General features: G+C 41.6%; 1 protein-coding gene across 2 annotated transcripts; it reads right to left on the bottom strand.

The window, feature by feature from the left end:
- Positions 1-170: 170 nt before the first annotated feature.
- On the bottom strand, positions 171-13,706 carry LOC116982713 (olfactomedin-4-like). Of its 2 annotated transcripts, XM_033036092.1 has the most exons (5): positions 13,593-13,706; positions 10,211-10,375; positions 4,874-5,092; positions 2,221-2,353; positions 171-1,620 (listed from the first exon to the last, which is right to left on the bottom strand). In XM_033036092.1, the coding sequence occupies exons 1-5, from the start codon at positions 13,653-13,655 to the stop codon at positions 806-808; spliced, it is 1,395 nt and encodes a 464-aa protein (XP_032891983.1). In that variant the 5' UTR covers positions 13,656-13,706; the 3' UTR covers positions 171-805. The 2 variants fall into 2 exon arrangements, with proteins under 2 accessions (XP_032891983.1, XP_032891984.1); XM_033036093.1 differs by lacking the exon at positions 4,874-5,092 and having other exon boundaries at positions 664-1,620.
- Positions 13,707-25,113: the final 11,407 nt, after the last annotated feature.

Raw genomic sequence — 25,113 nt, 5'->3', positions numbered from 1 at the left:
GTTAGATCCAAATGTGAGGTAATCAATTTAACAGTGTAGGAAGGAACTGCAGATGCTGGTTTAAACCGAAGATAGACACAAAAAGCTGGAGTAATTCAGCAGGACAGGCAACATCTCTGGAGAGAAGGAATTAATGTGATTTAGGTCGAGACCCTTCTTCAGACTTCAATTTAAAAGCCCTGATTTATTTTCTTCTCTCCCTTTTACAACAGTTGTGTACCTTATACAGAGAAAATGGTCATTACAGTAATGAAAAACAAATAAAGCAGTAGATGTGATAACTCTAAACCAAATCAGAAAATGCGATGAATACTCAGGAGGTCAGGCAGCATCAAAGCAGACAGAAGCAGAGTTAACTGATTGATGAAAGATGATTGACCTGAAAAGCCAGTTCAAATTTTCTCTCTAGAGTTGCTGCTTGACATGCTGATTACTGACAACAATTTATGTTTTAAATGCTTTTTTCCACAAGGTTCTGGCTATCTGCAAAATTAGCAAATTTGCAGATGACACAAAGCTGGGTGGCAGTGTGAACTGTGATATGGGGAGAAGGCAGGAATGGGGTACTGATTTGGGGATGATCAGACATGATCACATTGAATGGCGGTGCTGGCTCGAAGGACCGAATGGCCTACTCCTCCATCTATTGTCTATCATCTCTTGGACCGTAACAAACCATTATTTGAATTTTCATTTGACCTTGGGCATTCTTAGATTGTTAGGTGAATTTCAACTAAATATATTTTAATTGCATAAAATCATTGTTTTAGTAAATATGCTGTAAAAAATTATTAGCCTGCATTTCTTAGGAAAACAAGACACCATAGGATAACATGTAGCCACCATTAAAAAGATAGAGCTTCCTATCGACTGGGTTGTAATGAAGGCTTGCCACATTTGGAGAGAATTTGATGAGGCGGATATTAAGATTTTTAGCCTCTTGATTAGTGACGGTGTCAAACATATAAAATATCTCCTCCTCATTTTTGCTAACAAATCGAGTGGCATAAAGCACCCCACAAACCATAAAAGCATTGGATGTTGCTTTCTTAAAGAGCTTTGTTTTCCAGGTCTGTAATACAGCCAAATTATTGCTGTTTATTTTACTCAGTACAATATTACCGTAATTCTCTTCAGTGGCATAAATAACCCAGATTCCATTTTCGTCCACTGAGAAATCTATATCTGTGTAACCATAACAATCATAGTAACAGTAAGGGAATTTGTTTGAATGGCCAGCATTGGGTAGGTTCACATGAATAATATTCTTTGTGTTTAAATTAAATTTGCACATTTCTCCAGACTTATAACAGTTATAATACAAAGAACCATTATAAAGCACAACACCAGGACCCTGGATCGCATTGGGCGTGGTGTACGATGATCTCACTATAAAATCTACGTGAGTGTTTGACATGAGAAAGGTTTTGTAAGAGGAGTAAGTTCGTATTGAATTTCCATAGATGTTAGAAGACATTAGTGCCATAACCCAGTACAATTCCGGGCTTCCGGGCATTGAATCCATGCCCCAGGCTCCGTAAGCGTATGATGAACCATAGGGGTTGAGTTGTGCTATTAAAGGCCTAGTGACGTTACGTAGCATTCCTCCAGAACAATTTCCTGTAAGAAAGATAATTATTCATACTTCATTTTCTCAAAATTATTTTGAAAATGTTTTCTTTAATCGGTCAACAAAGAAAATAAGCTCGTCTTCTTGACCTACTGATCTCACCCTATCAATACAATTAAACCAATTGATGTCCTTAACCTAAATATACCTTACATTATTCTTATTAATCACTGCCCATGAACTTTTAATTACACTTACTTGCAGTCATTAGACTTACCTTGCAATCATAGTATTTCTCCAGATTCAAACCCACTTCATCTCCCTTATCACTCACAAGTGATTCCTTCCCCTTCCTATCAGAAGCAACTCGTGGTCCGTTTCATTTTTATTAGATTCAGTACCATCTATTTCTGTTGCCGTATATGTAAACGTATGACATATATTTAAGAGTGCAGGAAAGAACTGCAGATGCTGGTTTAAATGGAACGTAGACACATATGTAATGTGTGCATACATGCACACAGCACAGAGCAGCTGAATTAACCATGTGCTAGCAGCTCTATGCATTTCAGATTACCAGGTTCAGAAATAAAACACCTTGAGTAACAAAAAGGTGTGGTAGTAAGTGAATTTGATAAATGAAATCTCACCAATCTTCACATTGCCATAGACAGAAAAGCTTTCCAGTCGGTTCTTTATTTTCTTCAAGCGGTTTTTCATGTTCAGTAAGTTATGTTTATCATACAGCTGCAAGTTTAGCACACTGACATAGGAATTGTCCAGCTAGATGAAAAATTATATTAATTAGACTGTGAATTCATTATAAAGGGTAAAAGTAGTTTGCATTAGTAATACCAGTAATGGACTTACTGTTGATGCATTCACTGTTCATAATGTATTGTTAATTTATTATTAGGGATTATGAGTAGTTCTATTTAGTGTGATAAACTGCTTATTATCAGAGTTATTAACCTGTCCATTTATTATTAGTATTAATGAATTAACTATTTATATGTGATAGTCATACAGTGTGGAAACAGACCCTTCGGCCCAACTTGCCCACGCCGATTTTAGTGTGATGAACAAAGTATTATTAGGGTTAATGAATTGTATGATTACTTGAGGGATGGTGAATGTAGTTATTATTAACACCATTATTAGAAGTAGTAAACAGTCTCCTTATTCCTTAATGCAGGTAATTCATTATTAGTGATGATGGGTGGGCTGTTAATTTTTTGGATAGCGAATTGTCTGTTTTATTAATGTGCAATAAACAGATTTATTATTAATGAAGTGCATGTCCAATTATGTGTGATGTACTGGATGTTGTCTGCCTGTTTATTATTAGCAATAACTAGACCAGGTGGGACCCGTTGGGTCCCGTCCCATCAACGCGCTGTTGCCTGCGGTGTCACACACACTAAACCCACACACACACACACACACACACACACACGCTACCCCCCTCCTCTCTTGATATTATATTAATATTATTCACTCGCTCCTTTTACCCCATCACCCTCCCTATTCACTCACGCATAATCCCAACTGCGCAGGCATGGCTAGAGAGGGGGGGTGGAGGTAGAGAGGGAGGGCAGACACAGGGAGAGAGAGGTCAGAGAGGGAGAGAGAGAGGGCAGAGACAGGGAAAGAGAGCGGGCAGAGACAGGGAAAGAGAGGGGGCAGAGACAAGGAAAGAGAGGGGGCAGAGACAGGGAGAGAGGGCAGAGACAGGGAGAGAGAGGGGGGAGAGAGAGAGGGGGCAGAGGCAGGGTGAGAGAGAGGGGAGGCAGAGGCAGGGGGAGAGAGAGAGGGGGCAGAGGCAGGGTGAGAGAGGGCAGAGACAGAGAGGTGGCAGAGACGGAGAGAGAGGGGGGGCAGGGACGGAGAGAGGGGGCAGAGGGAGGGTGAGAGAGAGAGAGGGCAGAGGCAGAAAGAGAGAGAGGGCAGTGACAGGGAGGGGGGAAGGGGGGCAGCGGGCACGTGTCAACCATTGGACTGCGTGTTCAGCGCCTTCAATCCAAAGCGGGAGGGGGGGGGGATCGTCACAGAAGAGGGCTGGTTCCCGAACGCTTCCGCTGGTGGCTTCAAGCTCCGGGACCTGAATACGGGGGAGTGGTCGGCAGCAACCGGGCTTGCGAGCGGCAGGCAGGAGAGAGAGAGAGAGAGGGGGAGAGAGAGGAGAGGGCGGGAGAAAGAGGGAGAGGGCAGACTTGAACTCGGCGAGCGGGGCGGACGGTGACCAAATGACTCGCAGCGCGAGTAAGAATACAGCGGGTGTTTTATCAAAGGTCTTGCACAGTCCAGTGACGCCACTCGCAGCGCATAAACACAACATGCAGCCATTGTGACATCATCACGTCATCAGCAGTTTTCAATTTCTAAGTTATTTGAAATTTGTGAAAATTTTCATAAATAACTTGATAAATAATGCATGAAATGTTCAGATAAGGCGATTTTTGACTTCACAGTGTAAATCTCTGTTGGAATATGTAAAAATGTCACCGTTAGTGCGTCGTGTTTTCGAGCAATATGATTATACACACACATACATATCCAAGATCAGAGTTTTATAAGCATATAGATAGATAAATTGTTCATATTTTCTTGGGGTTAATGGACAGTTTATTTGTGATTAGAGATGATGTGTAAGGTATTTGGGATAATAAGCAGCTTGTTTATTATTTGGCTATTGGAATTATTATTTTAAGCTGCTGTATTATTTATGACAATAAGCATGTTCCATTATTAAGGATATTAACTGTTCTGTTTATTAGGAAAGCTGATAGTTCACCTTTTTGTTTCATGGATTAAAGAATAGCCTGTTTTTTTAAATTAGAGGTAACGGTTCATCTGATTTCCCAGGCTTACCAATGAAATGTGACGTGTTCAAAGTGCGAATAGTTGAACGAACAAGGTGTGGTCTGGAACCCACTCTGATACTTAAATACTGATTTGATCCTGACCAGAGGTTCTGTATGGCGTTTGTACATTCTCCCCATAACCTACGTGGGTTATGTCCAGGAACACTGGTTTCCTCCCACACTCCTAAGACATACAGGTTTGTAGGCTAATTGGCTTGATAAAATTGTAAATTGTTGCTAGTGGGTGTAAGATAGTGTTAGTGTACGGGGATCGGCACCGACTCAGTGGGCCGAAGGGCCTGTTTCTGTGCTGTATCTCTAAAATTAAAAACTAAATCTGCAGTCTCTTGTTTCGCCTTACTTCTTGCATCTACGCGGCTTGATCACAGGCAGAAAATGTGGCAATTTTAAGTATATAAATAAATCTAATTAATCTCACCTCAGAGGAGATCGTTTGAAGTGCCTTAGTATTTGGCAAGGAAACATTCTGCACCTTTGCAATCTCTGACTGTAGTCGTTTCAGGTCCCAACGAAGCGGCCAGAAGTTAAGTGGATGGTACAGCTTCTGTTTCTGCATTGCCTCAAACTGTTTAAGTCGAGCAGTCTCATTCTGCATTTCTTCAAGGAACACTTGGATCTTGAAGTTAATCGCTGTTATCTTGAAATTGACAACACAGTTTAAAGAAAGTAGCAGAAGGCACAAGGAAGACCCCAGTCGCCAGGTTATAGGGAACGCATGTGAAGAGAGATGGATTGAAAATACAATGTCTCTTGTCATTGTCTTGTCAAGAGAAAAATGTTCTGACACAGAGTTCATTTAGATAATATGCCAGGGTTCAACCGTTTAGTTTAGACGTAGCTGAAGAGGTTAAGTAAGTTGATAAAAAACACCAATTGAATAATAAATAGTGTTACATCAGATATATTTAGTATATCTATGTAATGACTGATAAGCCATCCAAAAAGCCAGTCAGACATCATTGCAAGGGGGACTTTATTCCTCTTGCTTACAGAGCCTCCTGAACCTCTTTCTGGGGTCTCACTGATATGGAACCTCGTTGCCCTGTCCTAGGGTTACTTTAAGTTGGTGCCCCGTTGCCTTCTTCCCAGTGCCTCATAGAGCTCTTTGCTCCAGGAATTTCATTGTGAGTGAGCTCTGTCCCACTTTTCAAAAAAGCTAGTGACATCAAATCCCTTTCCAACACCCTGGTTTACTTTTTCATCTAAACCAACTACTTGTACTCTTATTCTCACTCATTTCCTACATGGAATCAAGGGAGAACACAAAACCAGCTATTTTACCTCATCCCTGCCTAGCAAGTTCTTTCTGTATTTTAAGCCATAGGCCTGACTCAAATTTTCAGTTGTTTGTGTTTGCATCTTGCATATTGGATGATTGAGTAACGGTGCTTATGTTTTGTTCTATTCTAATGAACTACCTTTTAGTTGAAATGTGAACTGTATCTCTATTCCCATGATGTTGCTTGACCTGCTGAGTGTTTCCTACATTTCCCATTTTTATTTCAGATTTCCATCTTCTGCAGTTTTATTGATTTTCCTGGTAAATGGACAAATGAACTTTGCAGTTTGAATAGCACATTCCAGACAACTAGATTTGGTGTCTTTCTGACTGGATGAGGGGATCTTCATTCCTGATTCTTGTTTTCCTGGTAAATGAGCGATAGGTCTTAATATCTCAGTGTCAGGATGTGTGAGCAGATAGAATGAGCACAACAGCACAGCTAGCAGTGCAGCTGCCTCACAACTATGGTGACCAGGGTGCGACCCTGACCTCTGGTGCTATTGTGAACTTTGCCCATTCTTCCTGTCACTGCATGGATTTCCCCCAGGTGCCCTGGTTTCCTCCAGCATCACAAAGCCATGCAGGTTAGTACATTGATACTGGCCATAGTGAATTTCCCCTGGTATGTAGGTGAATAGTAGAATCTGGGAGGAGTTGATGAGAACTTGGTGAGAATATGGGATTAGTGTAAAAGGATGCTTCGTGGTCAGCATTCTCTCAATGGGCTAAAAGGCCCTTTTCTGTGCTGGACAACCTTATGACTGAACATGGCTTCACCAGGGTGACGAACGATGCCAGTGTTGCTCCACAGGTAGTTTGAAAATGCTGCACATCACCTCAAAGAAATAGTTGAAAGGGTTTCCTGTCTCTGAATGTCCATGCACCGTTCCTGTGGAATCCACCATGACAGTGACACCTGATTTCCAATGTGAAACTGGAGAGACCACTTCATACCTGGGCCATTATCTTGATCTGCTTCCTGTGTACAACCAATGCATACGTGGCCACAAAATGACACTGCGTACAGAAATGTCAACATATAGACAATGGCTCTGCTCAGAGCTTCTGCTGCCTGGACCTCTGTGGAGGAACTCTGCAGTCGTAAGCTCAGGGGATTGAGAAAAATTCTATGGTGTGCCTCTTACGTTAATGAGATCACAACTGATACCAACTAATCAGTGAGCAGATGCAGAAGAGGAAGAGTTGTGACAGATGCTCACCGTATGGGCTGTGTGACCTAATATCCAATTGTGCTTACAATGAGCATAATCGATAAATCTTCATTGGCAACATTCCCATGTTCCTGCTTTCTGTTCCCTTCATTCTGTTACTAGCTATCACAATACCTTTTGACACCAGTGCAAGAGTTAAAGCCACCACATAATAAACATTACAAACCATGACTATTTGACATATCAAAGCGAATCATACAATTTTCACCCAACTATCCTGGTGTATTTCTTGAATGCCTGTCTTCCTTTGCCTGCCCCTGCTCTTCCATTCCTTCCCTCTCCCTGACGGGTGGAAGGCTGCTAACAGACGGCAGTCTCTCAGTCATGGACAACTCTTTACCAGCGCCTCAATTAATGGCAACAATGGAAAATAGGAAGAGCGTAGAGTTGCCCATGTTGAGCCATACATGCTTGAATAAGTTACATGCACCACTGTACTGACTCAAAAATTCATAAACCACAATCATCAACCTGCTGGAGGAAGTCAGCGGGTCAGGCAGCATCTGTGGGATAAAATGGACAGTCATCTGCAGATATTAGTAGTAAGCACAAGGTAGTGATTGTGGGAGATTTCAATTTTCCACACATAGACTGGGAAACACATTCTGTAAATGGGCTGGATGGGTTGGAGTTTGTAAAATGTGTGCAGGATAGTTTTTTGCAGCAATACATAGAAGTACCTACTAGAGAAGGGGCGGTGCTGGACCTCCTGTTAGGAAATGAGACGGGTCAGGTGGCAGAGGTATGCGTTGGGGAACAGTTCGGGACCAGTGATCACAATACCATTAGTTTCAATATAATTATGGAGAGGGTCAGAACTGGACCTAGGGTTGAGATTTTTGATTGGAGAAAGGCTAACTTTGAGGAGATGCGAAAGGATTTAAAAGGAGTAAATTGGGACATTTTGTTTTATGGGAAAGATGTGGAAGAGAAATGGAGTACATTTAAAGGTGAAATTTTAAGAATACAGAATCTTTATGTCCCTGTTCGGTTGAAAGGAAAGTAAAAATCGGAAAGAGCGATGGTTTTCAAGGGAAATTGGACACTTGGTTTGGAAAAAGAGGGAGATCTACAATAATTATAGGCAGCATGGAGTAAATGAGGTGCTTGAGGAGTATAAAGAATGTAAAAAGAATCTTAAGAAATAAATTAGAAAAGCTAAAAGAAGATATGAGGTTGCTTTGGCAAGTAAGGTGAAAGTAAACCCAAAGGGTTTCTACAGCTATATTAATAGCAAAAGGATAACGAGGGATAAAATTGGTCCATTAGAGAGTCAGAGTGGACAGCTATATGCAGAGCCAAAAGAGATGGGGGAGATATTGAACAATTTCTTTTCTTCGGTATTCACCAAGGAGAAGGATATTGAATTATATGAGGTAAGGGAAACAAGTAGAGTAGGTATGGAAACTATGAGATTCAAAGAAGAGGAAGTACTGACACTTTTGAGAAATATAAAAGTGGATAAGTCTCCAGGTCTGGACAGGATATTCCCTAGGACATTGAGGGAAGTTAGTGTAGAAATAGCAGGGGCTATGACAGAAATATTTCAAATGTCATTAGAAACGGGAATAGTGCCGGAGGATTGGCGTACTGCGCATGTTGTTCCATTGTTTAAAAAGGGGTCTAAGAGTAAACCTAGCAATTATAGACCTGTTAGTTTGACGTCAGTGGTGGGCAAATTAATGGAAAGGATACTTAGAGATAATATATATAAGCATCTGGATAAACAGGGTCTGATTAGGAACAGTCAACATGGATTTGTGCCTGGAAGGTCATGTTTGACTAATCTTCTTGAATTTTTTGAAGAGGTTACTCGGGAAATTGATGAGGGCAAAGCAGTGGATGTTGTATATATGGACTTCAGTAAGGCCTTTGACAAGGTTCCTCATGGAAGGTTGGTTAAGGAGGTTCAATGGTTGGGTATTAATGGTGGAGTAGCAAGATGGATTCAACAGTGGCTGAATGGGAGATGCCAGAGAGTAATGGTGGATGGTTGTTTGTCAGGTTGGAGGCCAGTGGCTAGTGGGGTGCCACAGGGATCTGTGTTGGGTCCACTGTTGTTTGTCATGTACATCAATGATCTGGATGATGGTGTGGTAAATTGGATTAGTAAGTATGCAGATGATACTAAGATAGGTGGGGTTGTGGATAATGAAGTAGATTTTCAAAGTCTACAGAGAGATTTATGCCAGTTGGAAGAGTGGACTGAAAGATGGCAGATGGAGTTTAATGCTGATAAGTGTGAGGTGCTACATCTTGGCAGGACAAATCAAAATAGGACGTACATGGTAAATGGTAGGGAATTGAAGAATGCAGGTGAACAGAGGGATCTGGGAATAACTGTGCACAGTTCCCTGAAAGTGGAATCTCATGTAGATAGGGTGGTAAAGAAAGCTTTTGGTGTGCTGGCCTTTATAAATCAGAGCATTGAGTATAGAAGTTGGGATGTAATGTTAAAATTGTACAAGGCATTGGTGAGGACAATTCTGGAGTATGGGGTACAATTTTGGTCGCCTAATTATAGGAAGGATGTCAACAAAATAGAGAGAGTACAGAGGAGATTTACTAGAATGTTGCCTGGGTTTCAGCAACTAAGTTACAGAGAAAGGTTGAACAAGTTACGGCTTTATTCTTTGGAGCGCAGAAGGTTAAGGGGGGACTTGATAGAGGTCTTTAAAATGATGAGAGGGATAGACAGGGTTGACGTGGATAAGCTTTTCCCACTGAGAGTAGGGAAGATTCAAACAAAGGGACATGACTTGAGAATTAAGGGACAGAAGTTTAGGGGTAACATGAGGGGGAACTTCTTTACTCAGAGAGTGGTGGCTGTGTGGAATGAGCTTCCAGTGAAGGTGGTGGAGGCAGGTTCGTTTTTATCATTTAAAAATAAATTGGATAGTTATATGGACGGGAAAGGAATGGAGGGTTATGGTCTGAGCGCAGGTATATGGGACTAGGGGAGAATATGTGATCGGCACGGACTAGAAGGGTCGAGATGGCCTGTTTCCGTGCTGTAATTGTTATATGGTTATATGACCCACTGAGTTCCTCCAGCAAATTATTTTGTTCAAGATTTTAGCATCTACGGTCTCTTATGTCCCCAATTCATAAACCCCACTTCCTTTGAGAAGTGATGTCTGGTTTTAAGCAGTATAGTAGGTGATAGATTCAACGAATGGTAACCACTCCCAAAATAAAGGTCCTGTTGGAGTATGCAAAAATGTACATGTTACTTGCTCACCTCTGATAATCTTTCATTCAGTGAACTCGAACAGTTCTGTGACAGATCTTGCACCTCTTTAAATCTTTCAACTGGAAACTCCCATTCAGCAAAACGCACTGTGCAGGCACATTGATTCCCATTCTTCTGCACTCCATGAAAGCGCCGCTTTTGGTGTTCTGTCTCCTGTAAAACAATATATCTAGTCTCTTAATATTGCCTCCCACTGTATGGCAGTACACCCCTAAAGTGATATTATCACCCAGAAACTAATTTCGTCCCAACACTCATGAAAACCAAAGGGGCAAATTCATAAACTAAAGATTAAAGATCATTATCAATTCCCTTGGACTAACCACCCATTCTTTAGGTAACAATTTAATGAAATAATATAATTGTATTGCTAACAAATGGAACATTTAAAATATTTGTAAACTAAATTCTCCCTGGATATCCTTGGGAATTAGCCGGACTTTGGAGGAAATGGGCATGATACTCAATGATTAGGCACAAACGTTGCCTAATCATTGAAAGAACCATTGAAAATGAGCTTGGGTCAGGTTGCGAGGTAAACCTTCATCTCACCACCTTTAGAGGATGTCAAATCTTTAGAATTCTCCACCCCAGAGAACTGTGAATGTCCAGTCAACAAGTTAAAAAAGAGACTCGTGAATTTTTGGACATTAAGGGAATAGGGTGATTTCACTAAAGGTCACTGGAGCGTAGATCCGCACCCACGTGACCGCAAAATTTAACTGGAGTACATGCGTCATGGAGTACATGTTAGTGAATGGGAAAACACGCACTTTCACACCCGTTAAAAACATCAAAAACGGCCCGTTTTTGAGCTGCAATTAACTGTGCCAGTCGGGGTGACCGTGAGGCACAGCTACCTAAATTTACAGTCCAAAAAAAAGATAGAAACTACGGTAAATTCAAGAGGGAGCTGAAGGTGCAAAAACAGCGGAATTGCTTAGCGGACATTTGCCGCGGAGATTTAAAGATCGAAAATATCGGGAATTATCGCGTTTGCTCGCTGCATTTCATCAATAAGGCAATATTGACTTTTTATCTTTATTAATTTGTTATATGAAAAGTATTAAAAGTGAAAAATCCGTCAGTAAAATTGCAAAATCGCTCATGGTTCTCAGGTGGGTTTTAACATGCAAAATGAAAACGCTTCTGAAGCTCCATTTACCATTTAAATAATCGTAAACTATCAATGCGGTTCCAGGGGTTAAATGGCCTATAGGGAGGTTGCACGAAAGGTCACTGGGTCATAGAGCTCGACGCACGGAGCCGCAAAATCCAACTGGAAGACATCCGTCACTTCCGGTATATGTTATTAATGCTAGAAACACGTACTTTCCTACCTGTTAAAAACCGCCAAAATGTTGAATTTTTGCGCTGAAAAAAATTGTGGGAGTCGGGGTAAGTGTGAGAGACATGTACCCAACTTTAGAATTCCAAACGTGAAGCGAAATGAAGGTATAGAGAAGCGAGAACTGAAGGGACTACAGCCGCTAAAGTGCTTGGTAAACATTGAAAATATTGAGAATTATCGCGTTTGCTCACTGCATTTCATCAACAGTAAGGCATTATTTGTGTTTTTTCTTGATTCCTTTGGTATCTAAAAATTCTCAGAAGTGATAAATCTGGCTGTAAATTTTTCTTCAGATGCGTTTTCATTTTGTATGTAAAAACCCACGAGAACCATGGGCGATTTAAAAAAATTACAACCAGATTTATCACTTCTGAAACTTTTTAGATGCCAAAGGAATCAAGAAAAAACACAAATAATGCCTTACTGTTGATGAAATGCAGTGAGAAAACGGTCAATGTTCGCCAAGCACTCTGGCTGTTGTTGTCCCTTCAGCTCTCGTTTTTTTCTACCGTCATTTCTCCTCACTTTTGGAATTGTGAAGTAAGCTAAATGTCTCACACGCTTATCCCGATTTCCATAATTATTTACAGCGCAAAAATTGACAATTTCAGCGGGGTTTAACGGGCCCGCTACGCTGGAAACAATGGTAAGTGCCTACCTGCAGTTCATCGCGTGTAATCCATTTGGAGTAGCGTACGGGTCATGGGTCGTGACCCGACTGCCGTGAAACCTCCCTATTCCTGCTTCTACTTATTTTATATCGATGAATCCATTATTCTGCCAATCTGCTGCACGGTCGATCTTGTTTCTTTGTGTGCCGAATAAAGGAAGGTCACGGACGCACCTTCATTCTCCCGCTCAGGTTGCTGGTGGGAAACGACAGCCGTGCGGGTGATGAAGCCGCTGGCGCCGGGCTGGGGTTCACGGTGCTGAGGGAACACCCCCCGCAATGGCGCTCGACTAGACCCCATTCCTCGATACATTGGAAATGGTCGCCGGTGTGACCAAGCCCGCGGGAATCCACTCTTGTGTGCAATTTCCTGGCGGCCATTCTCTCGCCTCGCGTCTTAACAAGCAGAAGGAAGGAGTCTCCCTCTGAACATTTAGAAAATGGGAAACTGAACTTTCATAAATGACCCCGCCAAATATTCGGTTGGTGCAACCATGAGAGGAAATCCCCATATTCACCAAATGACACTCATAACGAGGTAAAATATCTTTCCGTTTTGACAAAAGTTCTTTACAAATTCTGCTGTCGAAGTGCATTTTTTTAAAATGTGGAACCCACCCCTCAACATGTTACATGTGTGGGGCCGACCCTGGGTCAGACACGCTGTCCGGATCGCACTGTTTATCATGTCTCCAGTGGTAGGACATCCATCGCCTCTTCCCAAGCCCCATCCGTGAAGTCTTGGTGGCTCTGGAACGGGATCTTTACATTCCACATAACATATTTGATGTGGGTTTCCCCCGCTCAAGGCAGGGGACGCGAACCAAAGCAAACGGCGCAACAGTTGGTAAATGGGAGAGGGGATGATGCGAGGGGAGGGAAGGAGTGGAATTGCGAGAAGACAACAGAAGGATGCCTGAGGAGGTGAGGGTGGAGGAGATGAGAATGAAGAATGGATGTGAAAAGCAGACTGAAAATGGGTCGAAAAGGTAAAACCAGTTCGAAGAAGGGTCTCGACCCGAAACGTCACCCATTCCTTCTCTCCAGAGATGCTGCCCTTCCCGCTGAGTTACTCCAGCTTTTTGTGTCTATCATGGTTTGTTATGTGTTAGAAGGAACAGCAGATGCTGGTTTAAACCGAAGATAGACCCAAAAAGCTGGAATAACTCAGTAGGACAGGCAGCATCTCTGGAGAGAAGGAATGGGTGCCCCGAAACATCACCCATTCCTTCTCTCCAGAGATGCTGCCTGTCCCGCTGAGTTACTCCAGCTTTTGGTGTCTATCATCGTTTGTTATTGCGGTTTTAAGAAGAGTACATCAGGGTATGTACTTACGGACTGATACTCACAGCAGAAGACGAGGCCATGATAGGCACAAGGAGCGCCGCAATCACCAGATAAATGACAGTCATTCTGAAACTTTACGCAGCCTGCACGGGAAATATTCCTTTATACAAAGTGTCAAAGGGGTGTGGACAAAGGGGAGGGGAGATGAATAAGGGAGGAACTATAGCGCGGAGAGATAGAAAGGAAATTGTGACGAGGAAGAGATAAGCAATTCCATATAAACAGGAGCATTCGAACCGAAAATACTTGGGTAACTTTAGAGATATGGTATTTCGGAGGAGACATGGTTACAACGTGCATGTGGAATAAAGGGAGGTGTAAGGTGGCAGAGATAGGGGAGGGGCACCAGAGGAGGCGACTAAACCATAGGATGGCAGAGTGGAAAATAAGTATAGAAGCTGTAGCATGAAGAAATCCGGAGGGGCGATGAGGATAATCGTAAAAGGGACAGGGAAGTGTGGTGGAGTTGGAAGGGAAGAGGACGACGAAACATTCAGTGAGGATACAGGAAGATCTAAAACAATGTTGGGGAGTAAGGATGTGTGAAGAAAATTGCAGGAAATAGATGAGATGACGAGCAATAGAGTTTTCCCAACATCTCAGTGTAACGCTGACAATATCCAGCATTATTATTCCATTTGATCTTGAGGTCAGCTTTAAACTTGCACATGACACATTCACAAGCCCATTTACCACCAACCTAATGAGCACCCACACTGTTGCTGGAAACATCAAATGGCATTTGCATCTCCTTCAGACCCATGCTTGACAATTCCAATGCTTCTATAGCCTCTAATCCATTTTGAATGGGTATTCATTCATATTTTCCATTCATTTCCTGCAGTGCAATTCACTCTAATTTCCTAATGTAACATGTCACCTTCAATTAAAGATGCATTCTGATTTCACACACCCCTACAATAATCTTTCTGCCATGTTTACCATCTCACATTCTCTTCTAATTCTGATTTATTGCATGCTCAGTCCCATTCATTCCTTGCTTCATTCATTCATTCATTTCCACCAGGAATAGCAGTCATATTGCCTTTGCATTTCAATCTTACAAAGAGTAATGCATAGATTACTCTTACAAAGAGTAGGGATTAATGGGTCCCTTTCAGAATGGCAGGCAGTGACTAGTGGGATACCGCAAAGCTCAGTGCTGGGACCGCAGCTATTTACAATATATATTAATGATTTAGATGAAGGGATTAAAAGTAACATTAGCACATTTGCAGATGACACAAAGCTGGGCAGCAGTGTGAACTGTGAGGAGGATGCTTTGAGGATGCAGGGTGACTTGGACAGATTGAGTGAGTGGGCAGATGCATGGCAGATGCAGTTTAATGTGGATAAATGAGAGGTTATCCACTTTGGTGGCAAAAACAGGAAGGCAGATTATTATCTAAATGGTGTCAAGTTGGGAAAAGGGGAAGTACAAAAGGATCTGTGGGTCCTTGTTCATCAGTCACTGAAAGTAAGCATGCAGGTACAGCAGGCAGTGAAGAAAGCGGGACTGCCATATGCTGAGAGAATGGAGCGGTTGGACAAATACTCTGGAGTTTAGAAGGATGAGCGGGTATCTTATTGAAACATATAAGATTATTAAGGATTTGGACATGCTAAAGGCAGGAAACATGTTCCCGATGTTGGGGGAGTCGACAACCAGGGGCCACAGTTTAAGAATAAGGGGCAAGCCATTTAGAACGGAGATGAGAAAATATTTTCACACAGAAAGTTGTGAGTCTACGGAATTCTTTGCCTCAGAGGGCGGTGGAGACCGGTTCCCTGGATGCTTTCAAGAGAGAGTTAGATAGAGCTCTTAAAGGTAGCGGAGTCAAGGGATATGGGGAGAAGGCAGGAACCGGGTGCTGATTGTGGATGATCAGCCATGATCGCATTGAATGGCGGTGCTGGCTCGAAGGGCCAAATGACCTACTCCTACACCTATTGCCCATTGTCTTTTTGCAAATCTTTATATGCCTCATGTCTTCATGAGCTTTTTCAAATCTACTTATCTTCATCACTTACTGAAAATGAGTGGCCAGTGACACTGGCCCAGCAGTCAGTATTACTGTTTCAAATGGAGGACCAAGAACCTGGATTTGTTCCTCACCTTGAGTACTACCAGTGCAGAGTTTGCACATTCGCGTGATCATTGAGTTTTCTCCAGCTTTGCTGGTGGGTTAATTGGCCATATTGTGCAGATAAATGGCAAAATGATAAAAGAGGAATTGCTGGACATGAGAGAGAATTATTTGCAAGAGGGGAGGGAAAAGAGGGGCAAAATGGGACTGTTCCCAGGACCTGGTGTGGATCCAATGGTCCAAATAGCTTCCTCCATGTCAATATAAGCATAAGATAAGCTGAAAAGTTTAGGTTTATTAAGATTAAGGCAAAAAAAAACAAAAACACTGTTAATGGTGAGAAAATGTACGAGACCAATATATTGATGAGAAATTAACGAAGATTTTTTGGCAAAGGCATACAAAAGATACAGAAGAAAGATTAAGATGGTGAGAAATGTCATAGATAAATTAATATAAGGAATGCAGGTTAAAAGAGGGAAGAAGTGGGAGAGGAAGCAGAATCAGTAGAAGCTCCATGGGAAGAATTGTTCAAGACAAGGAGTGGTATGTAACATCAAAAGATGAAAATTTTACAATAGATGAAGAGGTATAGAAGGGAGTTGATGGAGAAGAAATCAAATTTCAGAAAATGCGGGTAATCACAATCACAACTATTTGCACAGGCGTTGCCTTTAATATATCACTAACATTATCTCACTGGGTGAGATATGAGTGAGTAAATCTCAAATGTACTTTTATCAGCTGTAAAACTCTTGGGCGGCTCCTGATTTCTAAATTCCAAGTCTTTTTAATGCTGAAATGTTCCTCTGTTGTGTCTTAATGTGGTCATGTGGTCAGATGTCACGTCTGCAAAGGATAATTCTGCAATCTCAACAGGAGTTCATTTATTCCATGTGAGTTTTCAAAGAACATGGTTTTCTCTGGATTGGAGTTTAATAAAGCCATCATGGATATGCCTTAGCTTATAACATTTAGTTTATAAAGTTATTTCTACTGCTATGTACTGGTGAATGCTAATTGGATTTTTCTCTTTATTTGGACCATCAAATAGATGAGAAGCGCAGATACCTATGGATTTGCCGTATACAAAGGTTTGTATTCCTTCAGATGAGATTTATCAGACTGACTCAAGGAGTGCAATTTAATTTTGTCTATATTGTAAGCATTTTGTCCTTGTTTGTTAAGTAAGAAAGTAGAAGTCTTAATGTCAAGCCACATTCTGCTATTGTTCACCCATTACTCCTGTGCTCTTTGACTTATGTTTACTCCTAGTTAAGCAATGGCTTGAATTTTTATTTTTTAATCCATGACTTTTGCTCCCTTCTATCATTGTAATCTGCTTCAACTCTATGACCTTCCCTGTATTCACACATCTCGTAATAAAGTTCATTGAGCATCACTGATTTTTAATCACATATGATTGATGCCAATGTGTAGGAAGGAACTGCAGATGCGGGTTTAAACCATAGATAGGCACAAAAAGCTGGAGTAATTCAGCAGGTCAGACAGCATCTTTGGAGAAAAATAATAGTTGATGTTTCTGGGTGGAGACAGAGTCAGGGGAAAAGGAAAGTGAGAGATATAGACTGATGTAGAGAGATATAGAACAAATGTATGAAAGATATGCAAAAAGAGTAACAATATATATATTTTCAGCAGGACCATAAACTCTGGAATTTCCTCCCCAAATTTCTCACTTAATGCTGCTTTCCTCACTGTAAGTGCACCTTAATTCCCACCATTTTGTTCATTTGCCTTTGCATCTTCTTACCTGAACTTGTGTCGATGTTTGTTCATAAATACTCTCCTGAAATGGCTTTGGACATTTTTAACTAAAACTGCTTTGTAAAATCAAGTTGTTGAAACATGTCATGTCATGCCACTTCAATCATTGTCTAAAGTCTGGTCCTGCCAAGTCCTAAAGGACATACCACACCGTTTCTGTCCATTTCTGCTTTGAGGAAATAATATTGAACTGTCCCCTTGAACAGCTCTAGTCCTTATATTAAGCAGTGGATACAACATTTAGAATCATTGCTGACAAAGAACTGGTCATACATTTTTAAATCAGGATGCAGGATTTTGTGAGGAATTGAAAACGGAACTGAGCATTGTGCTGTTATCAGCAAACATCTTCATGGATAGTATGGTTTTGTGATGCACTTATTGCCTTAATCTTCTACAGTAAAGGCTAAGGTTTATAAATGACAAAGCAAATGAACTGCAGGTATACAACCATAGGGAGGAATATACTGGAGCCATGATGTTGAGAAACATAGCACTGTTGCAATAGGTAATGGTAAGACATTCTCTTGTAAGATGTAGCCATTTGTCTGGCACATGTTGTGCAACTGTTCCTTGTCACTTATCATTCAAAAACTGAACTGCTGTTTACCGACTCAGATTGCAAAATTTTGTGAGGAATTGAAAACGGAACTGAGCGTTGTGCTGTTATCAGCAAACATCCTCATTTCAAGATTTAGTGACCGATTCTATGCGAAGGTCATTGCACTATGGAACACCTGCTTGGGTTGAAATGCAGGCTTCTATCTATACTTGCTTTAGGTATAACTCCAGCCTGTGAGAATTTTCCATTTATTCAGAATTTACAATAAATTTACTAGGCCTAAATGCTATACATGATGAAAAATCAAAGCCTTAATTAGGTTGGGGTTGAAAGGTTTGGCTGTCTACCTAAAGGTGAAAGCAAGATTTGTTCCCATGCGGCATCTCGCCCAACTTGCCAGCTATGTCATTCAGCGGTCGTCTGGTTCTGCTGGTCTATACATTGATTTTGCAGATGTGAGTTCACTTAACTGGGAAGACTGGGAATGTGTTGGCTTCTCCTTCCCCTCGACCCATTTACTGAGAAGCCATTTGCAGACCAGCTGTAGCCACTAACACTTCACTGGTGGAATTTCACTCTTTTGTCCCAGTTGATATGCTTCAAAAGTAAATGACCTTGCTAGAAAAGAGACAGGGCATAAATTAGCAAGTACATGCAATTTCAAAGTACCAGCAACAAGAATTGCACCTCTTTGCTGATCATTGACAATAGGTTGACAGAGCAGTGTTTGGCTGGGTTGACTTGGTTGCTCTTTGTGGTCAATATGTACCTAAGAAATATTCTACTTTGTGAGGCTGTACTAGAGCAGCTTGGCTAAAGGAACAGCCCGCATTGGAACACTAACCTTCTGCATTATGTTCCCAAACCTCCCAGTCTTAGCTCGAATGTTCTGCTCAAGCATTTAGGAACATTATGTCAGATGAGTCACATCAGATTTGTACTGGCATCAGTGATGGTGGAGACCTAGATTGGATCATTTTGGCTGCAGCTAACTCTGAAGGCTTTCTATTGTGTACTCACATATTGCATTTTGCATTCATTGAAGAATAAAATGTGATTCTACTCACTTTGGTAGCTTAATTGTACAACTGATCATAGCAGGATATGTCGAGACCGCATTTCTTGATTCCAACTGCAGAATGATGTTCCCTCGGTTTAGCACACACATATTACAACTTCACCACATTGGCACTTTAGATGATCGAGTGGAATACAACTGGAGTCAAAATGGAATGTCTCCTGGTCCTTATTGTTTTATTCATACATAAAGCTGTTAGCAGTTTGATACAACTGAGTGACTTACTCATCCTTTTCAGTGTGCAGTTAAGATTTTTCCACATTGTACTGAGTCTGGAATCACATAGACAGCAGATCTGTACAGGCAACACTCGTGTTACGGGGAGGAAAGGGGGGTTGCGTTCCTAGACAAAGTTTGTATCATGATTTTCCATAACACAAAGCTACATCATCTGGGCATGTGTCAATAAATGTAATTTGAAAAAACAAATGACATAAATTCCATGAAAACGCATTGTTTGTCTTATATTTTAAGTGCATGTTTGCATATTGCATGTGCAATGTGCTTAAATATTCAATGAATGCAGTCTCAATGGTTTTAGAACTTTAGAACATTTTGAATTTAGAGGTATAGTTAAATAAATCAGACACACATGACAAAATTAGTATTAAGCAATAGCATTAAAGCAGACAATAGTGATTTAGCAACCTATATTATAATGTGCTCAAGCAAATAGAATCAGGATATATTAAGAGTGCAAGGATCATCTGTGGAAATAAAAACAGATAAACCTGAATATTGAACAATACAATCTTCATACTGTTGTGAGCTATGCAAGCAAAATATAAGGTGTTATTCCTCCAGTTTGTGAGTGGCGTTGTCTTTTGCCTTCCCATAGCCTTCCATCACCTGCAAGACATTTCAAGTGTGTGGTGAAATATTCTTCACCTACCTGGAAACAGCCTGAAAGCTGTTTTACATTATCCAGGGAAATACAAAACTGCTGTGGTCAACCACAATTATGGCTGTTATTAACTTCCTGGACTTTTTCTCCTATTATTGACACACAAAAACTGTACTGAGGGCCACCCACACATTGCACTGCTACAAGGTGCTACCGTTTCTTCAAAATGTTGCTGGCAAAATCATTAATTTTCAAACTTGGAAGAACAGAGGGAAAATTTGCATGGGAACCCCCAGAAACTAACATTTGGTTCCAAATCACACTCTATTCTGACCTGCAAATAAATCTACAATATTCTTTCTCTGACACTCAAAATTATGGAAGTAATATGTTTGTGGCAATAGCTTTACCCGGCAGAGGAATGTTTCAAGAAAATTTCCTCCGGCTTTTCCAGGGTGCTGATGGATGATAGTATATGGCATCCCAGAGGATTTCGTCAACATCTTCAAGAACCTTTACGACGGATCCAGTTGTTGGGTCAAGGTTGATTCAGGAAACACAGAATACTTTGACATTGTCACAGGGGTAAGACAAGGTTGCCTTCTAGCCCCCTTATTGTTTATTGTCATGATCGACTATATCATGCGGAAGACAATGAACAAACATGACTTCTGAATACCGTGGAAAACAGGAAGACGCCTCACAGACCTAGATTTTGCCAATGACATTGCACTACTTGCAGAGTTGAGACACACCCTTCAAGAGATGACAACCGCTCTGGAGATTGGATTAAAGATCAGCTGCCAGAAGATTAAGACCATGTAGACTAGAGACCAGCAGCCAATAGACCAGCTGATAACAATGGGGAACCTGTGGAAAACGTCATAAGATTTACCTATCTTGGCAGCATGTTCACAGCAGATGTAGATGTAGAGGTCGACATCAACTCCCGAATTGGTCAAGCTGCATCAGTCTTCAGAAGAATGCAGCCAATATGGTCTAGTGGCGAAATATCCAAGATGCTAAAAGTCAAGCTCTTCCGGTCCGTAGTCCTCCCTACAGCGCTCTATGCCAGTGAGACATGGAAAATCAATGTGAAGATGAAAAATAAATTGGATGCATTCTAACAACGCTGCTTGAGGAAGATCCTGAAGACTAGCTACAGAAACCACATCACAAACGAGATGATCCACCGGGAAACTGCAACAAAGCCTCTCAGCCAGGACATAGAGGTACGCAGGATCAAATTTGCAGGACATAAACTCATAATGTCACCAGAACGTGCACCTCAGATAGCAATGACATGGCAACGGAAGAAGGAAAAGAGGCCGACCAAAACTCACATGGAGGCAAACATTCCAGAAGGATTTGGAAGCACGGGACGCTAACCTATCGAGGGTGGAAGATGTCGAATGGTGAAAGCTTGCTGCCCAATGCACTCAACAGTGTGGGAGGAACTAAGTAAAATAAGTATGGATGATAACCAAATGTTGACCATCCAGCCACACCCAAAGTCTATTGATCATTTAAAAATCATTTTTCGACCGCACTTCCTCCTTTGCCTTTTTCCTGACACTCCTTTTATCTGATCCCCTCATCAAGCACTTGACCACAGTGGATTAACAAATCATTATTTCATATAATATTTAAACATTCAACCAAGACCAAAGGCATAAAACTCTGAATTAATCACCGTATGCTAATCCACAGTTGTTGCCTTTTGCCCATCCATGCACTATTCCTTCAGTGGCTGCTGACCAGCTGGTTGAAAACTATCCTCTGCCCCTTAATAACAAGAGGGTATGAGTACAGAAATAAAGACATATCACTGTAATATTTAAGGGCCTTTGGTGAGACTCACCTGGAATATTATATACAGGTCTAGTCTCCTTACATAAGGAAGAATACACTTGACAAGGAGGGAGTATAATGCTGGGTCGAGATTTATACCGGGGATGTGGTCTTGACTTGTGAGGAGAAATTAATCAAACTGGCCTTCTACCCTCTGGATTTTAGAAGAACGGGAGGTGCCCTATGATTCCACGTTAATTTTAGTGGAGTTTGACAGGATAGAATAAGGGATAAGAATAAGGCGGAATAAGGGATGATCTAAAACCAAGGATCAGTCTTAGAATAAAGGATTGGTCATTCTGGAAAGATATTTCGTCACCCAGAAAATTGCAAAAGTGGCACTGAAACTAAAGATAAACCATGTGGTGGTCTAGATGCGGGAGGGGAGATGGGGGTGAGGGAGTGAAATGGCTTACACTGCTTCTATTATGTTCTGGAGGATAACTGAAGACCTCTGGTTTTGGCTTCACACCACACCATCTTGATAGTAGCAGCAAAATGAGTTAATTGGCCAAGTGGCAATAATAAAAGCTTCAGCAGGTGACAGTAGTATCTTGCTGAAATCTGAGTGTTGACAGATTGACTATGTTCCATAAAACCATTGGCATGCCATGGGAACACCTCAGCAACCCTGGTTATCCCCTGGAGGGTAATATGATGCAGTACTGTGATTGATAATGCTTGTTGCATGATGACAAAATGTATTTATGATATTTGAAATATTTCATGATGCTTTTAGAACACCATTTTAAAAGGTGGGTACCAAGGACGTATGTAATGACTTTGACCATGCACATGAGGTCATTATTGTAGAAGTCGAAGAGGTTGGAGGAATTCAGATTGAAGAGATATGGTGTAATCAGCTACCTTGCAATAGACAATGTGGAATCACAGAATGGATGCACCACAGAATGGGGCCATCTGGCCTGTTGTCTATACTAGAAAGTTCAATCCAGCTTGTCCTACAACCCTACCCATAACACTGCAAATGCTTTCCTTTCACATACTTCTCCAGTTCACCTTTGAATGCTACATTTGAATTTACTTCTGCTACTATGTAATGGGTGCTTGGTAGTTGGCATGGACCCAGTGGGGTGAAGGGCAAGTTTCAGTGCTGTATGATTCTATGATGCTCATGCCTGTACCTCTGGCAAAATATTCCAGACTCTAACCACTCTCGGTGTGGAAAATTACCCACGTATTCTTTATGGTCCTTTTGCCATATTTTCATTCTATGTCTCCAATGAGAAACCTTGCTCTCCTTCTACGCTCTGGGTATCTTTCACGATTGTAAATATCTCTGGAAGATCTTATCTTTTCCAAAACAAACTCAGGCTTGGTAATTGTTGTTTGTACCTCCCCAAAGTCTTCAAATTTCTTTCTCCAAAATATGACTCCAATTTGCACATCCCTCCAGTCTGAAGAATAACCTGGCATTAACCCTTTCTGGCTTAATCCCTCCCTTCACCATCTCCAGTTTAAATTCCACTTGGAATATTTTGGAGGACCAAGAAACCAAGATTATCATGTTCTGTTTACTGCTAACATCCCTCATGTTAGAACCCCTTTAGTTCCAAGGCCTAGGTAGATATTTGTGATATTGTGGCAGGAGCATGAATTTTGAACTCCTAACCATATCAAATGTTAAAACTGGCATGTAACAAAGGTAATGCCACTCTGGTGATGGGGGATTTCAATATGCGGGTAGACTGGGAAAATCAGGTTGGTTCAGGACCCCAAGAAAGAGAGTTTGTAGAGTGCCTCTGAGATGGATTCTTAGAGCAGCTTGTAATGGAGCCGACCAGAGAAAAGGCAATTCTGGATTTAGTGTTGTCCAATGAACCAGATTTGATAAGAGAACTAGAGGTAAAGGAACTGCTTGGAGGTAGTGATCATAATATGATTAGTTTTATTCTGCAATTTGTGAAGGAGAAGATTAATTCGGAAGTGTCAGTGATGCAGTTGAACAAAGGGGACTATGAAGGCATGAGGGAGGCTGGAAAGAGATCCTAGCAGGAATGACGGTAGAACAGCAATGGCAGGAATTTCTGGGCATAATCAGGAAGACGCAGGATCATTTCATTCCAAAAAGGAAGAAAGATTCTAAGGGGAGTGGGAGGCAACTGTGGCTGACAAGAGAAGTTAGGGATAGAATAAAACTAAAAGAAAATATGTATAACACAGCAAAGAGTAGCCGGAAGCCAGAGGATTGGGAAACTTTCATAGGACAACAGAAGGAAACAAAACGGGCAATACGGGCTAAAAAGATGAAGTACGAGGGGAAGCTGGCCAGGAATATAAAGAAGGACAGTAAAAGCTTATTTAGATATGTTAAGGGGAAAAGAATAGCAAAGTCCTGGATGGCGGTGGATGGCATGACTGGATGGCATGAATGGCGGTGCTGGCTCGAAGGTCCGAATGGCCTCCTCCTGCACCTATTTTCTATGTTTCTAAGTCAAATGTGGGTCCCTTGAAGGCAGACACGGGTGAAATTATTATGGGGAACAAGGAAATGGCTGAAGAGTTGAACAGGTACTTCGGATCTGTCTTCACTAAGGAAGACACAAACAATCTCCCAGAAGCACTGGAGGACAGAGGATCTAAGGGGGTAGAGGAACTGAAAGAAATTTTCATTAGGCGAGAAATAGTATTGGGTCGGATAATGGGACTGAAGGATGATAAATCCCCTGGACCTGATGGTCTGCACCCCAGGGTCCTCAGGGAGGTGGCTCTAGAAATAGTGGACGCATATATATTAATGATTTGGAAGAGGGAATTAGGAGCAACACTAGCAAGTTTGCGGATGACACAAAGCTGGGTGGCAGTGTGAACTGTGAAGAGGATGTAAGGAGGTTGCAGGGTGACCTGGACAGGTTGGGTGAGTGGGCAAATGCATGGCAGATGCAGTATAATAGAGATAAATGTGAGGTTATCCACTTTGGCGGCAAAAATAAGGGGGCAGGTTATTATCTCAATGGGGTTAGGTTAGGTAAGGGGAAGGTGCAGCGAGACCTGGGTGTCCTTGTACACCAGTCACTGAAAGTTGGCGTGCAGGTACAGCAGGCAGTGAAGAAAGCTAATGGAATGTTGGCCTTCATAACAAGAGGATTTCAGTATAGGAGTAAAGAGGTTCTTCGGCAGTTGTATAGGGCTCTGGTAAGACCACATCTGGAGTATTGTGTACAGTTTTGGTCTCCTAATTTGATGAAGGACATCCTTGTGATGGAGGCAGTGCAGTGTAGGTTCACGAGATTGATCCCTGGGATGGCGGGACTGTCATATGAGGAAAGATTGAAAAGACTAGGCTTGTATT

The sequence above is a fragment of the Amblyraja radiata genome, chromosome 17, assembly GCF_010909765.2.
Source record: "Amblyraja radiata isolate CabotCenter1 chromosome 17, sAmbRad1.1.pri, whole genome shotgun sequence".
Classification (NCBI taxonomy): Eukaryota; Metazoa; Chordata; class Chondrichthyes; order Rajiformes; family Rajidae; genus Amblyraja; species Amblyraja radiata.
This window is presented reverse-complemented; position numbering and strand designations above follow the sequence as displayed.

Excerpts from the sequence above, each read along its gene's own strand:
- LOC116982713 (XM_033036092.1), bottom strand. The coding sequence starts at position 13,655 with ATGACTGTCATTTATCTGGTGATTGCGGCGCTCCTTGTGCCTATCATG. Across the intron at positions 10,376-13,592 it reads TCATGGCCTCGTCTTCTGCT|GAGACAGAACACCAAAAGCG; the intron begins GTGAGTATCAGT and ends ATTGTTTTACAG. Across the intron at positions 2,354-4,873 it reads TTCAAACGATCTCCTCTGAG|CTGGACAATTCCTATGTCAG; the intron begins GTGAGATTAATT and ends TTTTTCATCTAG.